Genomic DNA, 16,401 nt, shown 5'->3' on the forward strand with positions numbered 1-16,401 from the left:
GATCACGTACACTCGACTCCGCGCTTGTCCCGCTTCGGCCCCCTTATTCCCATCTATCCTCCACTCCCTCATTCCGTCATGGCCGCTTGCATCGGTTCGTCGTCCAGCAATCTTCGTAGTCACGAATTCTACCGCTTCTGGATGCCCGCTACCGGCCAGCGGGCCTCGAGGAGGTTGGCCGAGGCCGAGAACCTTACACCCCTTTGTCGTTAGTTAGACTGTTTGGTCCTCCCTCGGGGGTTTGCCGCACGCGCCGTCATGTCACTTATTGCGTCGCGCTCTGCGTCTCCTGGGTAATGCTGCGCTCCGCGTGTCAAGCTCCTAACGGTTCCCTGTAGTCCCGCCGGTTTCCGCGACCTTGGCGTTACCATTTTACCCCAGCCCTATTTAAACTCCGCTTTCATTCTTTCTCCCATTTTTTGCCTTTGGTCTTCCTTGTCTCGCGTTTCCCTTCCCTTTTCTATCTTCCTTGTGCTTTCCCACCTGACTTGACTCGTTTTGGCTTGGTTCCGGCCGGATTTTGGCGTTGCTGGACTCCATTTCAGGTTGGTCTTTTATAGTTCTTGTTATTCTTATCGTTTTGTCCTCTTTGTTTGCTTCTATCCCTTCTCGTTAAACTTCCACTACCACTGTTAACATCGTTTCTTTTTTTCTAATCTGTTCATCTTCCTCTTGATGGCGGCGACGGCCTCGAGTCCCCTCCTCCTCTCCTCCGCCGACTCTTAGCCCTAGATCTACCGAGGTGGCTTCTCCACCTCCATTGGCGCCACGCCCCCTCCCCTCGGCCGTTTCCCCCTTTATTGCCGCCCTCTAGATATCGCAGGGCGACTTAAGTCGCGATTAGGGCTGCTTTATGGTATTCCGCCGGCATTTTGATAGAACCGCGTGCCGTCCGTCACCCCACTACCCCCACTTAGTGCCTCCGCGGCCCGGGTGTCTAGTCGTGACAGTAGGTCAGATTGTCGCCGGGCTGCGGCTCCCCCTCACCGTACTGGATGTGGAAGTGTGCAACCATTTCAACATCCCTCCCTGCCAAGGCATCGGCAACTTCTGGAGAATAATGTATGCCGCGAACTATTACAACAGGACAGGCGACCCCCAGATAACTTGCCGTGACCTTGTCTCCCACTATTTTCTAAAGAAAAGTACCAAGGATGTGGGTATAGGCTACCAATCCTTCTGTGTCCGCCCCCAAAAGAAAACGTTCTTACTCCGTGTCACTACCTCGGACAAACAGTGGCACCACTACCCACTGTACGTTTCCGGTAACTTCCTGCCTGCAGGCCTCCCGGCAGGAGTAACACTCAACCACCTCGTTTTCCAATCTAGTGGTGAGTTTCATCCTCGTCCTTTCTTCTTTCGGCCTTTGGTCCGCTGACTAACCTTAGACTCTTGTTTGTGTTTCTGCGCAGGTTGGCGATCTGACTCCAAATCCCGCGTATACTCTGGCTACCTCTGTCCCATCTTCGACAGGCTCCGCGACCTCGGTATTGCTCAAGCCGAACGCCTGAACGTTAACCCCTCTACTGGTACCCCTTTGTTGGAAGTTCCTCAACTCCGTGACTTCCTGGGCTTTTCTGCCCCTTTTTATCGTCCGCCTCCTCCGAAGGAACGTAGACCCAGAGCCTCGCCACCCCATAAAAACCGTTCGGCCGGCCTCCCCATCGCCGCCGCCGACCTATTCGAAGCTCACGTTCCACATCCACCGCCCCGTCATCTCTTGCTCCCCCTCAGGCTTCGGCACTCGACCGGCTTCCCTCCTACCGTGCCATCTCTACTTGGGAAGATCAATTCACCCCTCCACAGTCCCCCTCCGCGAACATGGATCTCTCACAGATGAAGTTGTTCGATAGTGATGAGGACGAAGTAACCGAAGTCTCTCCCCCTATCGCTGCGGCCATTCCTGCTGATGGGCCGCCGACCAAGCGTCAGAGGACGGTAGGGTCCGAAGATCCCGTTCCCGCCGCCCGTGTGACCGAAGAAGATGCTCCCCTTCCTATCCCCGGCCAGGGAAAGAGGTTGCCCCACCTGCCGACTTTGTCCGGTTTTCAAAAATGTGCGCCACCGCAGAGTCAATGTTGAGGATTCGGCTCTTGAGAACCCCGCGGTGGCGTCCTCCATCTTTTACGGCTCCCACCTGCCAAAGGACCGGGCTTATGCTGATGCCGGTACCTTTGAACACCATCGTACCTCTCTCTCAGATATCTGGTGGGAGAAGGTACTTCCCACTCTTCCCGCTATAATTTTTTTTTTTTTTTTTAACACCCTAACCCTCGTCTCGTGCATTGCTTAGGTGAGCCTGAACATGTCGTATATGATCCGCGGCTTGTTCAGTGCCAGGTCTAAGGTGGATTCCTTGGAGAGAGAGATCGGTGGTCCTGACGGTCTGCGCGCTATTTGTGCCGCGACTCAACAATGACTAGGCGCCCGCCGACTGGCAAAATCTCGAGCTCAGGATGAATTGAGAATCGCTGAGAACAACCATCAGAATTATATGGATTCGGTCAATGACCGCCTGAGCCAACAACGCGCCTCTCTCCTCCAGCAGCACCAACGAGACACTGCGGCTCTTAAAGATCAGCACCAGGCAGATATGACTTCCCTCCAGATCCACTACCGGTCCTTGGCGGACAAGAGAGTAGCCCGAAAGATCCGAGAGGAGCATTCTAGGCTTCTCCAGGAAGGCCGCCTCCTACCTGAGGCGCCGTCGATCCCCGCTGATGAAGATATGGGCACCGTGGGGGAGATGGGTACCGCGGTGGAGACCAGACCGGAAGGGTCGGCTGGCGCTGGGGACGTTGTTGAAGATTTAGAAGAAAGCCGAGAGGCTGTTGATGAAGCCCCTGCGGAGGCCGCTGCCTCTCCCGCTGATGATGCCGCTGATGTTTCTACTGAAGAGTCCCCTGTTGGCGATTCAGGCGATACCACCTTGGATGCACATTTAACTACTCCGTGAACTCGAACTTGCTTTACTTGTGTTTGTATCTGTTTCTGTATGTTTCAGTTGTGGCTTCCTTGACGTTTTTGAATACTGTTTAATTCCCTCCTTATGCAAGGAGTTTTGCTTAAAATTGTAACTTTGTTGACATTGTGGCCTCCCACTGGTGGTGCCCTATTTTCACGTGCCATGTTTAACTCAAATGTTTGCCATCTCTATCATTGTGTGTATTCGATTCTACCTCTCCCCCCGCTCTCTCCACGGCCGGTGGGCCAGCTAGGGCATTGCCTCGCCCTTATGTTTGATTCGGACCTCTTGTCCGCGAAGGGCTCTCCGCTCGCTGTGACCGGCAGGCCGGCTGGGGCATTGCCTTGCCCCTAATGTTGATTCGGACCTCATGTCCGCGAAGGGTTCTACCCCCCGCTCTCTGTGACCGGCAGGCCGGCTGGGGCATTGCCTTGCCCCTAATTTTGATTCGGACCTCATGTCCGCGAAGGGTTCTACCCCGCTCTCTGCGGACCGGGGCGGTGGGGCATTGCCTTGCCCTAATGTTGATTCGGACCTCATGTCCGAAGGTTCTACCCCCGCTCTCGTGGACCGGCGGGCGGGTGGGGGCATTGCCTTGCCCCTAATTTTGATTCGGACCTCATGTCGCGAAGACCTCTCGTGGACCGGGGGCGGGGGCATTGCCTTGCCCCCTAATTTTGATTCGGACCTCATGTCGCGAAGCGGCTCTCCCCGCTCTCTGTGACCGGCGGGCCGGCTGGGGCATGGCCTTGCCCCTAAGTTTGATTCGGACCTCATGTCCGCTGAAGGGATCTCCCCGGCTCGGTGGCCGGGCGGGCGGGGGGCATTGCCTTGCCCTAAGTTGACTTCGATCATTTGTTAGCTTCTTAAAAGTGCGTTGTTTTATATATGTACAAAAGCCCACGTCCTTTATGCGGACCGGTTTACATTCGGATATGAAATTTTTTCAACATTCTTACATTCCATGGCCTCTCTATCTGTTTTTCCATCCTCGGTCTGCGGTCGATCGTTCGGCTCCTCCGACACCCACCACCAAGTGCGGCCCTTCCCAATTGGGTCCCAACTTTCCTTCGTTAAGCTTTTTTAGTCTTTGGCGGTGATTTCGTCGGAGAACCCAATCGCCGGTCGGAAACTGCGGATCCGCGCGATCGCTTGCCATCTACATCTCCGCGGATGACGGTGATATTCCTCGACCCTAATCGTCGTTTCGTGTCTCGTCTCTCCTCCGCTAAGTTCGGTCGCGAGCCAATATGCCCGATTCTTCCCCATCATCCCACTTTGCCTTTGTGCGTGTAGTGGTTGCCATCATTTCTGAAGGGATCACGGCCTCGATGCCATATGCCAATGAGAACGGCGTCTCCTTTGTGGTCGTCCGTGGTGTAGTGCGGTATGCCCATAGCACCTTACTTAATTCATCAGCCCATGCCCCCTTGCGACCTTCCAACTTTCTTTTAAGGTTGTTCATGATCGTCTTGTTCGATGATTCGGCCTGGCCATTCCCCTCCGGGTTGTATGGGGCCGAGAATCCCTGTTTCACACTATACGTCTGCAAGAAGTCCCTCACTTTTGACCCCGTGAACTGCGTTCCGTTGTCCGCGACGATGGTGTGCGGCAACCCAAATCTACAGATAACGTTTTCCCACAAAAATTTGATCACCTGCTCCTCCTTGACTTGCTGCAAGGCTACGGCTTCCACCCACTTTGTGAAATAATCCGTCGCCGCCAGCATGAACCTTCTTTTCCCCTTCGCCATCGGTAACGGACCCACTATATCCATGGCCCACATGGCAAATGGTACGGATTTGGACCGTTATGCAACGGGTTCTGGGCGCAAATATTATTTGAGCAACCCGGCGACACTTCCCACATTTCTTGGCAAATTCGCGATCTCTTCATATGAGGCCAGAAGTACCCCTGCGTCAATAATCGGTGTGCCGTTGTCCTGCCCGCCGAATGGCTCCCACAGTCCCCGGCATGAAGCTCTGCCAGGACTTCTTGTGCTAAACTTGGTCCCAGGCATCTTAGCAGCGGTCCATCGAAGTTCTTTCGATACATTTCTCCCTCTACCAGAATATATCTGCGCGCCGTTTGCTCTAACCTCCTTCTTTCCTTCTCGTCCATCACCTCTCCTCCCTCCAAGAAATGTTTGATAGGGCTCATCCATCCCATTTCCCCCTCCGCAGCTTGACATACTTCAACCTTTTTTTCAATGCTGGACCTCTCTAATTTCTTGATTCTTAAGGTTCTTTCCTCTGCTCCGGGCATTGCGGCCGCGACATAGGCAAGGGCATCGGCATGCCGATTCTCCCCGCGGCCCAAATGTATGAATCTGATTTTCCCGAACTCGGCTGCTCTGCGATGCACCACTTCTAAATACTCTGCCATCCGAGCACACCTAGCAACGAATCCGCCGTTCACTTGACATACTACTAGGTTGGAATCCGAATAGACAGTTAACTCGCCGACTCCTAATTCCCTGGCCATTTCCAACCCTGCGATCACGGCTTCATACTCCGACTCATTATTAGTAGCCGCGAACCCAAGCCTCATGGACAACTCGATTTGGTCATTGTCAGGGGTGACCAACACCGCACCAATTCCGCTGCCCGCGTCTGTTGCGGAACCGTCCGCGAACACTCTCCATCCGTTCCTTTTGTCCCAGGGATCCATCCCATCCGGCTCTCCCTCTAGTTCGGGCTCCATGAGCATCTCTTCCCCCCACGTGGGGTCTTCTGCGGGGAAATCTGCCAGAAACTCCGCTACCACCTGAGCCTTTTCTGCGGTTCTCACTTGATACTGTATTCCATAGGAACTCAACATTACCGCCCATTTGAGCATTCTTCCAGATTTCTCCGCCCTCCAGGCTTGCGAGGCGGGTTAAATCACTACCACCACGCGGAATGTGCTTCAAAGTCACGGCTTCAACCCGGTGGCCGAGAATATCGCGCCAAGGCATACTTTTCCACTTTGCTGTATCGTGTTTCCGCATCCAGCAGTGTTTTGCTTTGGAAGTACACTGGTCTTTCGACCTTGTCCACCACTCGAACGAGGACTGAACTTACCGCATATTCGGACACTCCCAGATATAAGTATAACTTCTCCCCGGGTTCTGGCCGCGACAGCAAAGGCGCCCTTCCCAGGTACCTCTTCAACTCCTGAAACGCCTCTTCGCACTCGGTCGTCCACACAAAGTCTGGCGTCCTTCTCAACAACCTATACAGCGGCCTGCATTTGTCAGACGACTTGGATATGAATCGATTCAAGGCCGCGACCCGTCCCGCCAGCCTCTGTACTTCCTTAACACCCCGGGGTGACGGCATCTCTATTAGTGCCCGTATTTGATCGGGATTAGCTTCTATTCCTCGGTGGGTCACAATATAACCCAGAAACTTCCCGGTAGTGACCCCGAATGTGCACTTCTCGGGATTCAGCTTCAAATTATGTGCCCGCAATATGCCAAACGTCTCTTTCAACCCCTCTATATGCTCTTCTTCCGACATGCTTTTCTCTACCATGTCATCGATGTATACCTCAATACCCTTCCGCATTTTGCTTGCAAACATCTTCTCTCCCAGTCGCTGAAACGTAGCCCCGGCATTCTTCAAACCAAACGGCATTCTTGTGTAACAATATGTTCCTCCCTCCACTATAAACGAGGTCTTTTCTTGATCCGGTCCATACATCGCGACTTGGTTGTACCCCATCGAGGCGTCCATAAAGGAGAAAATTTTGAACCCCGCCGTCCGATCTACAAGCTCATCCACCCGCGGCATGGGGTAACTGTCCTTGGGGCACTCGAGTTGGCGTCCGTAAAGTCTACACATCGCGGACTTTCCATTCTTCTTTGGTACCGCGACTATGTTGGATAGCCAGTCCGAGAACTCCACTTCCCGAATTATGCCTGCTCTTTTTAGCCTCGCGACCTCATCGCGGATCTCCTCTGCGTATCTCGGCCTAACATTGCGCATCTCGTTTTTCCGGGGGGCGTCCTCCCTCATGTGTAATCGGGTGACAAAGCAAACTTCGGGGTCCAACCACGTTATCTCTTCGATTGTCCAAGCAAAGGCGTCCTTATTTCTCGAGAGGAACTGCACCAATTTATCTTTCCCCTCTTTCGACAAATTCGACCCTATCGATGTAAATTTTTCTTCTTCCCCGGCTCCTATATTTACTGACTCGATCTCATCCAGCGTTTTTGTCTCCACCGGTGCCCCAGCCTCCTCTTCTGCGGAGGCACACTGTAATTGCTATGCCTGTCTTTTCTTTGGTTTCGAGGTCTCCCCCTCGTCCCCCCGAATCATCCTTTTCACCGTTCCTTGATGGCTATTCCGCGCTGTCACCTGGTCTCCGCGGACTTCATGCATCCCCGTCGGGGTGGGGAATCTAATTACCTGATAGTAGGTGGATGGTACCCCTTTCATCTGATGGATCCATCGCCGGCCGAGGATGGCGTTGTACTGCGAGTTCGCGTCCACAACCTTGAATCGTGAGAACACCGTCACGGGTCCTGTCGTCACTGGCAATAGAAGTTCTCCCAGTGGTTCGGTCATACTCCCATTGAACCCGTACAAGTTAGTCCGGGATGGCCTCAATTGTTTCCTGCCTATCTTCATTTCTTCCATCGTTCCCACGAACAACAAATCCACCGCACTGCCGCAATCAATCAAGACCCTTTTCACTATATAATTTCCCATGGCCACCGTGATTACCAGCGCATCTTCATGCGGGACATCCACCCCTTTCAAGTCGGCGTCTGTAAACACGATGCTTCCTTTACTTGCCGCGGGCCATGGTACTGGCCGCGAATACCCTACCTCTTCATTAACTTGTTGGATGCTAGCTGTCCGCCGTATTCGATCCCGATGCGCATTGTGGCTCAAGATTTCCCCACTAAATATGACATTTATCGTCCCCAGAATTCGCCCCGGGCTTGGCAGCCGCTCCGCTTTCTCTTTCCCCTTAGTAAACTCCTTAAGCATCCCTCTCCCAATCATCTTCTGTACCATCCACTTGAGGGCGTAACATTCATTCGTTTCATGGTTCTGTATCTGATGATATGCACAATACGGTTTGCCCGGTATTTCGTTGGGCTTGCTCCGCGGTCCTTCGTAACCTTTTAAATCTTGTATCAGCGGCAACAGTTCCTCCAACGGCCTGTCCACGGGTATCGGATCCACTTCTCGATACGGTTTCCGTTCTCTATATTCTCTCCGGCCTTCAACTCCACTCCTTTCTGACCGTGCAATGACACCCCCGCGTCCACCACTCTCCCTACCTGCCGACTCATACCTTCCGCGGTCCTTGCTTCGCTCCAAAGCCAGCACAGCTTTCCCTGACTTCCTTGTCTCTTTCTGTAATGTGTCTTCATACCGTATATACTTCTCTACCCTCGGGTACAAGTCTTGTAATGACGTGATCTCGTTCTTAGCCACCGATTCGTGCACTCTCGTTCCCGGCCGCAGCCCCCTCTCAAAAGCGATCACCGCAGTCCTCTCGTCCAAGTTCTCCACCTTCAAGGTTTCCGCCTTAAATCTGCACAAGAATTCCCTCACTGACTCCGCGGTCCTCTGTCTCACATTGAACAGGGCCGCTATGTCCACCACCCTCCTTTTTTGGTGTATGAAGTGATCCACGAAGGCTTGCTCCATCTCCAGAAAGTTGTGTATACTCTTTTCCGGCAACCTATAATACCAGTCCGAGGCTCCCCCCTTCAAGCTTGCTGGGAACATCATGCACCGCAATCCGTTGTACCTGGGTTCCTGCCACAGCGGCATTTGCTGCCGAAAGTGGTGGATGTGGTCCGCTGGGTCTCCGGTCCCATCGTACCTCTCAAACCTTGGCTGGTTGAACCGCTTTGGGACCTCCGCCTTCCAGACTGCGTCCGCCAATGGGTTGCGATTCAACCCAGCCACTACCTGGTTTGCCGTCCCGGATGTGCCTTTTGCTTGCTCCCAGCTTGCTTTCAGATCGTTGGCAATCATCTCCTTCACCTGTTCCCTAGTGAGCCCCGGCACCCCATTCTCCCCTTCATTGGTTCTCCCTTCTTCCTCTCTCACCGTTTCCGACATCTCCTTTTCTGACTCCTCTACGGTTTCCCTCTCTCTTCGTAACTCCTCGTTCTCTTCCCTCAACTTCGCTACCTCCTCTCTTAATTGTCTCGTTTCTTCCGAAGACGATGCCATTGTCTCTTCCGCCCTGTGTTCTCCCCCATCATCTCCTACCGATTCAGCCACCTCTTCTCTGACCGGTGCTTTCCTCGGTCGTCCCACACCTCTCTTTGCTTTCATTGCCATATCTTCTACCGTTTAACTCTCTTTCGGTCCCCACAGACGGCGCCAAATGTAAGAGCTCTATATCCTACCCCCAACCTTCAATGTCCTCCCCTCTTACCCCCTCTTCTTTCCTTCCCTCCCCTTTTTTTCTCTCTACACTGTTTCTTTTTATACTACCCCTCTCCTTTTCCTACCCGTTGATCTCGTCTCCATCCTTCGGTCCATCTGAGCGCATCTGTCTCTTAGGGTTCCGCGGCCTAGCTGTGATGCCACCTGTTCTTCCTCTGTTAAGTGGTCTCCTATTGGACTTTGACCGCTCTGTCCCCACATGCTTCAGTACGGCTTGCCCACTTTTGCAGATCTGCGGCCTATATCCGGTGCTTCGTGCCTTCCCTTTCTTACACTACCTCGCGCCTGATCCTATACACTCGACTCCGCCGCTTGTCCTGCTTCGGCCCCCTTATTCCCATCTATCCTCCACTCCCTCATTCCGTCATGGCCGCTTGCATCGGTTCGTCGTCCAGCAATCTTCGTAGTCACGAATTCTACCGCTACAGTCTGCAGTAACTAGAGCAGAAAGGTTCTCGAAAGGGTATTCATCACCTATGTAAAACAACCATTCGAGTGATGCCAGATTCGGGCAACATATTTTTACGTTGGGAGAACCAAAAGGACATTGAAAACAGAAACCTAAGGTCTTCAGGAGAGGAGCAGATATGTTTAGAATTTTGAGATGCCAAACATTACATTTTGTTAAGAACAAAGTTTCCAATACTGAGAAGTTCAAGGTAAGTTTACCATTGGAATCACCATCAGGAAATTGAGCTTCACACAATTTCAAACACTTGATCGAGGACGATGTACAAAACGACTCTGGAAATTGAATGAAATCACGGAAATGCAATATCTTAATGTTGGATGCAAATAGCTGGTGAAGCCATTCATTAGGATCTTTTGAACTTGAAGAAAAGTAAAGATGAAGCTCTCTACATTTCGACCCAAAATTTATGACTCGACTCCAAGAAGTGGTTGCTGCATTTGAGGCTAAATTTTTGTATTTTAGAATCATCGCGGAGTAAAAGAACACGGTACACAAAATGTATAAATGCAGTTAGTGTTTTTTTGGGAGTTGTAGTACGTTTTTGGAGTTCGAAGTTGAGAGTGGAAGTGGACCTCCATAGTTATCTCCACCTTTTGGAAAGAATGCTTGTTTCGACCACCACCTTCATGTCCAAGAATGACAAGATGTGATGTATAACACCATCAGGTAGACCACTGATCTTGTCCACATTACTATTCTTCATCTTGTTTCTTTCAGATAAGAAAAGACCTATAGCAGAGTACTAAGTGAACAGTTAGAACTATAGCAGAGTATAACTGCCAGGCAGTGGGGAGTGAGCCGAGAAGGGGGAGGCAGATTAAAAGAAGCACAGGTAAACAAGGAGACTGGAGAGAGTGTGGAGACTGGAGACCGGAGAAGTCACAATTTTTACTATGGAATAATATATAGGCCAAGCTTTGGGCTTGGGCATTATTCTAAAGTGGACTGGGCAGACTTTGTATGGTCATTTCCGTTCCCTCGGCCGATGGAAACGCAAGCTAGCTAGTTTCAAACAAGGCCCAAAATATCGAATTCGGTGAATATTTCGATGTATCTAAAAACCGATATATATTGGATATATCAGAAATATTAGAGATACCTATTTTTTTGTTGACCAGTCAAAATTTTGTTTTGTATGTCAATATATTGAAAATATCATCAATTATATCGGAAATATCGTCGATTATATTAAAAATATCATCAATATATCGGTCAAAATCAACAATATTTAGTCAGTCAACAATATCGGTCAAAGTCAACAATTTATATCGTATATATTGTATATATCGGAAATTGTGATATATATCGGAAAAAATGATTCAATATTCAGTTGAAATATATCAAATATTTCCATGTCAGTGTACCAAAAAATGATATATATCGGTGATATCTTAGATATATCGGCGATATTTTGGGCCTTCGTTTCAAAGAGAAAAAGGATATATCTCATAACTTTTAGTTTCTTATAAGTTACATGAAATGATGAAAACAAACTCGATCAAGAAATCAAAGAGGATAGTTAGGACTTGGCTGAGCCATAGTACAAAATATCAGGATATGGGTATTTATCGATATTCAATTTATGGATATGTATCGTGAATATATCATCCTCTTTGGGGATATTTGACATTGTTTCACATGCAAATATCGTGGATATATCCAAAATATCGACAAATATCATAGATATTGTGGATATTTCTTGATATATTATGATACATTATTTATATTTATTTGAAATATAATGGTAAATATTAAATAAAATTGTTATATATACAAAATATCACAAAATATCGCAAAATATCACAAATATCGCAAATATTATCGAAATATAACTAATATTTGTAGTCGTATATATCTCTAAACATATCGTGATATTTATATATCTTTTTCTGAAATATAGATAGATATCTCTAAATATCGTGATGTATCAGGATATTTTGTACTATGGGCTGAGCTACTGAATAAAGCGATATACTGAATTCTGAATAGGCTTAAACTAAGTGAAGATTACTTGAGTATGGAGTGATTTTTTGCTCCCAGCGATATTGCTCCAAGGTCTCTAAGGGGACTCTAGAGCCAACCACCTGTCCATCATAACTAGAAACCCAGCCTAGCAGTAACCGATTTTATTTCCAACTTCCTAATTTGTCCCTTACCTTATATCAAATTAAAAATAGAATTTCTCTTCTTCTCCACCTGAGTACATGATTCCGCCATCGAAGTTAGTTTGACTCTATCTTGTATTCATCAAGTTCTGCTCATTCACAACTTAAGTCAAACCTTGATTCAGTTTGGTAATTGTGATATTGATATCATATATATTTTTTACTAAATTAAAATTTGTAGTGTTTACTCAAAACAGTGAACAATGCTGTTTCCTCTGGAAAAAAATGAGGAGGCCAGAAGCCCATCGCCGCACTTTCTCTCTTTTCCATTTTATATTTTATAGGGATAAAATAGGAAGTCAAGATTTTCAATGGTTTTTGGCTATCTGGCTTTCTTATTTTACTGACAGGTGGTTGGCTCTAGAGTCCGCTTGGAGGCCTTGGAGCAATATCGCTGGGAGCAAAAAATCACTATTGAGTATGTACCCCTGACCTCAATAATTAAGTGAGGTGGCATTTTATTTTTATGCATGTTAAACTGTTGGACCATACAAATACAAACATTTAGGTCAATCTAAGTTTCACCAACTTCATCTTATTCTTCTCCCTATAATTTCTTCGCTGTGCCTCAGAGGTTCAATGTACAAAACTATTACCAGCATACAACTGCAGATTATCAGCATGGGACTACTTCAGTCTTCAACCTCCATTACGAGAAAATATAGTTGCAACAGGTTCAAGACAAGCCTTAGATTATCTCCAAGTTAAAACACAAGCCTACATGGAGATGTAAGCTATCGGCAAACAGGATTCAGCTGCTCAGACTCAAGTTTCATCGCATTGTGTTCAAGATTGAAAGCAAAATAGAAATTAAGAAAGACCAACAAGTCATTGATGAAGCTAAGAAAGTCTTTAATGACAATGGTCGACGAAACAGCTCCAAGCAACAAAAACGAAGATATTTGTAATGTTGAAAAACCATAAGAAGGCACACAAGCAGCTTCTATAAAAACAAGATGAGAAGGAAGAGTAGGTGTTAAAATCCTGACAGACCGATTCTCAACTTTAAAAAATAAAAAAAAAATCCCAAGAAAGAGTAGGAAATTACCCAAAAAAGTCGAATCATATATTCATATCGACCTGCAGCATTTTGTGATGGTTGGTTGAGCATTGCATGTATCAGGTCAGATCACACTCATATATATGCATGATAGTAAGGGAAGAATAAATTCATGTTGATCCATGAGTCAAAATATAATAAACGAAGTAAAATAATATCCATTCCAAAATAGACATCACGTTGTAGCTCCTACATCCTAAGAACATCATTGACTGCAAAATAGTAAAATTGCATTGCATGAGAAAGATGAGATTAACTGCAACGTGACTTCAACTAATACAAGCAACAAAATTGACATCAATTTATAAGGAAAAAGTTCATACAGTCAGCTAATAAGCCCACAATTACATTCAACCAGATGGTATGAAGAATACTCTTAACTTCAATTAAATTTCATACCATATATATGTGGTAGGTTCACAGGTTGATGAGACAAGAATCTTCAATATGGCTGGCAACGGAGTTCAACTTACTGAAATGACACTGAGACACTAGCAGACGCTCTAGGTAAGGCAATTAGTTTCTCGCGGAATTCTGCTAGCTTTTTTCCATGTGATGAGTCTGAATTACTTGTCTTGACAACCATTTCCTTCAGAACTATGGCCCTCATAAGTAAAACCTTTAAAAACTTCAGTTCATCCTCATTCATTCTGGGATTCACAATCTTAAATGTCTTCAGAGAATAAAATTCATGTGGAAATGGAAAGTCTTCCTGATTTTCTGAATTAGAGCCCTGCTATGAATCACATTGAAAAATTGATGCATAAGATGGTAACTTATTTTATGATTAACTAATTACTTGAAATATAAACCGATAGAAAAACCTCATGAACAGTTGTTACTGGAAAAGTCCTTAGTCCTTGATGACATACTTATGAGTACGACAGACTTCAGTACCATTCATCCCAAAGGTGAGTTGACTTAATACAGGTACTCGCTACAACAAATAAGTTGGTTTGAATATAAAGTAAGTGAAGTTTTGTTAAGTACCTGAGTTTTTACGTAGACAATAATAGTTTCTATACTGGGCAACCTTTGTAAGAACATTGCTAGTGCTTGGGTACCAACACCAGCAAAACTCCATTGTTTCAACTTCAAGTACCTTAGCTTATGAAATAGGTCGGGAATCCTTTCCAGTAAGTCAGAATGGTCTGTTAAAATCTGCAGAAAAGAGAAGAGAAATCAACAGATGCCAAGGGATATCCAAAACTGTTACTGAAGAAACAAAAAAAGAAAAACATATTACGTGAATTGTACTCATCAGTGATCGACAGGATTAAAACAAAAGGTTGAGTAAAATTTTGTATAGTGTCTAAAATTTTGTGATAGCACAGTTTAAGTTCTAAAATTTCACGGTCTTAAAGATAACATGTTGAATATGCACAATGAAGCCTTTAAAATATCCATCATTTAGCCACATACCGATAAAGTTTCAATTTTTTTTTTTGTTATTTTGTTACTTTTTACATTTTTTTTGGAGAAACCTCCTTATACATAGAGGTGGTTGTTTACAGCCCAAACAACAAGGTGTTTAAAAATGAAATATGACACATGCCGTCGCCTCTTAGTGACATCGCCAGCACGTCATAGGAGTCACCTCTAAGAAGACTTGCAGTCTCTTTTGTCCTCCTAAGCAGCTATGTAACCATCCCATCTTGCTTGCAGGGTCATTGCCAGTCTCAAAAGGTATTTGAACATGAAGGCATAACCGAATCCAACAAAATCTTGCTCGCAGGGTCATCACCAGTCCGAAAGGCCTTAAACAATTAGACGAGTGAAAACCCCCTAGACAACACAAGTGAATTTCGAACCAGCAACAGCCGCTTGAGGAGAGGGGTGCAGAACCGTTAAGCGACAGCCAACAACCTCGTGTGGAAGCTATGTCACTGTCTACCTAGCCCCAAGGCTAACATCACCAACCCCAAGCTGAAATAAACAATGGAGCCACAATCGACTCTGGAGAAACCAAGCTCAAAAGGTTTCATCACGAGCACATAGGCATAAATAATTAGACGGTTGAAAACTCCTCAGATGAGCTACAGAGCCCACATTTGGCGGGACTGTTGCACAACAATTGAGCCAATGGCACATGTGCCGTTTCTCGACGAACTAACAAGGAAAGAATTAAAAAAAACACACACACACTTGGAATTAACTCCCTATAATACCAACACATTTCGTATTAATCTATCATTTAAGACTTCTGAGTTCCAGTCGATTGTGCAAAATAGAAAATGTGGTTATTGCAAAAGAAAATCAACTCATCGGAAATCATAAACTCAACTATGAGATTGGCATGACTGAGGAGCTTACAATTCCTCCCATCATAGCATGTTCTGGTTTTGTAAAATCATATGCGTCTAAACAACATTAGGAGAAGTTTGTAAACATTTTAAGAGATATATTACTATAAGAAAGAAATGGAAAGCAATGTACCTCAACAATCTGACCTCTTTCAAGTGTCAGAGCCTTTATATTACAAATTCCTCTTAGCATATTTTAGAGAGACGTTGAACATACAATTCGTCCAGCATCTTTTTCCAATCTAAGTCGTCATATACATCAAGGTCCACTGTAGCAAGAGTGCAAACGTTCTCTAAAACAAAATCACCACCAAACCAGAATGACATGTCGAGTGACGCCAGATTTGGGCAACATATTTTTACCTTGCAAGGAACAGTAATAAAAGATAACTGTAACGTCTTAAGTAGAGAAGTTGATATGTTTAAAATCTTAAGATGGTTGATACCACAGTATCTTAAGACCAAAGTTTCCAATACAGAGGAGCTAAATGTAAGCACACCATTGGAATCACCATCGGGAAAAGTAGCCCACCTCAATTTCAAAACCTTGATGGGCCAAGAAGCTGAGAAGAAGGACTTTGGCAGTGGAGTGCTGCTACACAAAACCAAATCCATTGTGTTAATGTTGGATGTAAACCAGGGCCGTCCCTGAGTTTTCAATGTCCCTGTGCAAACAACAAAATGTGGCTCTCTTCCAGTCTTCCATCAATACAAAATGGATCATCGAAATATTGCTCTTCTCGCATTTTTAGTTGCAAAATCATCAATGAAGCTTTTTAGTCTTTTTTGTGATATAGTCGATCTAAGATATGATTTCAATCATTTTAATTTTGAAAAACTTATTTCTGCAAACGCGACAGTAACGGGAACAGTCAACAAAATTCTATAAGCTATGCTTGCTTGAAGAAAAATCAAAAGTTAGGTGAATAAGTAATTGAGATTGATCAAAGTGAAAACTAATACAAATCTACACTTGTAAATAAAGAAATTTTGAGAACGAGAGGATACTAGATGATCAGAAGGTAAATGAGTTTT

At 46.3% G+C, this 16,401-nt stretch overlaps 3 protein-coding genes across 3 annotated transcripts; all 3 read right to left on the reverse strand.

Annotated features, from left to right (window-relative positions):
• Window positions 1-4,732: 4,732 nt before the first annotated feature.
• LOC147514656 (uncharacterized) lies at window positions 4,733-5,785 on the reverse strand. Its single transcript, XM_086592649.1, has one exon. It carries the CDS (start codon window positions 5,783-5,785, stop codon window positions 4,733-4,735), a length of 1,053 nt encoding a protein of 350 aa, XP_086448775.1.
• A 1,427-nt stretch (window positions 5,786-7,212) lies between these two features.
• On the reverse strand, window positions 7,213-9,258 carry LOC147514657 (uncharacterized). The gene has a single exon (XM_086592650.1). The coding sequence runs from the start codon at window positions 9,256-9,258 to the stop codon at window positions 7,213-7,215; it is 2,046 nt and encodes a 681-aa protein (XP_086448776.1).
• Window positions 9,259-13,340: 4,082 nt separating this feature from the next.
• Window positions 13,341-15,623, reverse strand: LOC147514658 (uncharacterized). The gene is made up of 3 exons (XM_086594391.1): window positions 15,500-15,623; window positions 14,054-14,224; window positions 13,341-13,796 (listed from the first exon to the last, which is right to left on the reverse strand). Exons 1-3 carry the CDS (start codon window positions 15,557-15,559, stop codon window positions 13,533-13,535), a joined length of 495 nt encoding a protein of 164 aa, XP_086450517.1. The 5' UTR covers window positions 15,560-15,623; the 3' UTR covers window positions 13,341-13,532.
• Window positions 15,624-16,401: the final 778 nt, after the last annotated feature.

Source organism: Coptis chinensis, chromosome 2, assembly GCF_015680905.1.
Source record: "Coptis chinensis isolate HL-2020 chromosome 2, ASM1568090v1, whole genome shotgun sequence".
NCBI lineage: Eukaryota > Viridiplantae > Streptophyta > Magnoliopsida > Ranunculales > Ranunculaceae > Coptis > Coptis chinensis.

Excerpts from the sequence above, each read along its gene's own strand:
- LOC147514656 (XM_086592649.1), bottom strand. The coding sequence starts at position 5,785 with ATGTTGAGTTCCTATGGAATACAGTATCAAGTGAGAACCGCAGAAAAG.
- LOC147514658 (XM_086594391.1), bottom strand. The coding sequence starts at position 15,559 with ATGCTAAGAGGAATTTGTAATATAAAGGCTCTGACACTTGAAAGAGGT. Across the intron at positions 14,225-15,499 it reads AAAGAGGTCAGATTGTTGAG|ATTTTAACAGACCATTCTGA; the intron begins GTACATTGCTTT and ends TCTTTTCTGCAG. Across the intron at positions 13,797-14,053 it reads TTGTCTACGTAAAAACTCAG|GGCTCTAATTCAGAAAATCA; the intron begins GTACTTAACAAA and ends GATTCATAGCAG.
- LOC147514657 (XM_086592650.1), bottom strand. The coding sequence starts at position 9,258 with ATGGCAATGAAAGCAAAGAGAGGTGTGGGACGACCGAGGAAAGCACCG.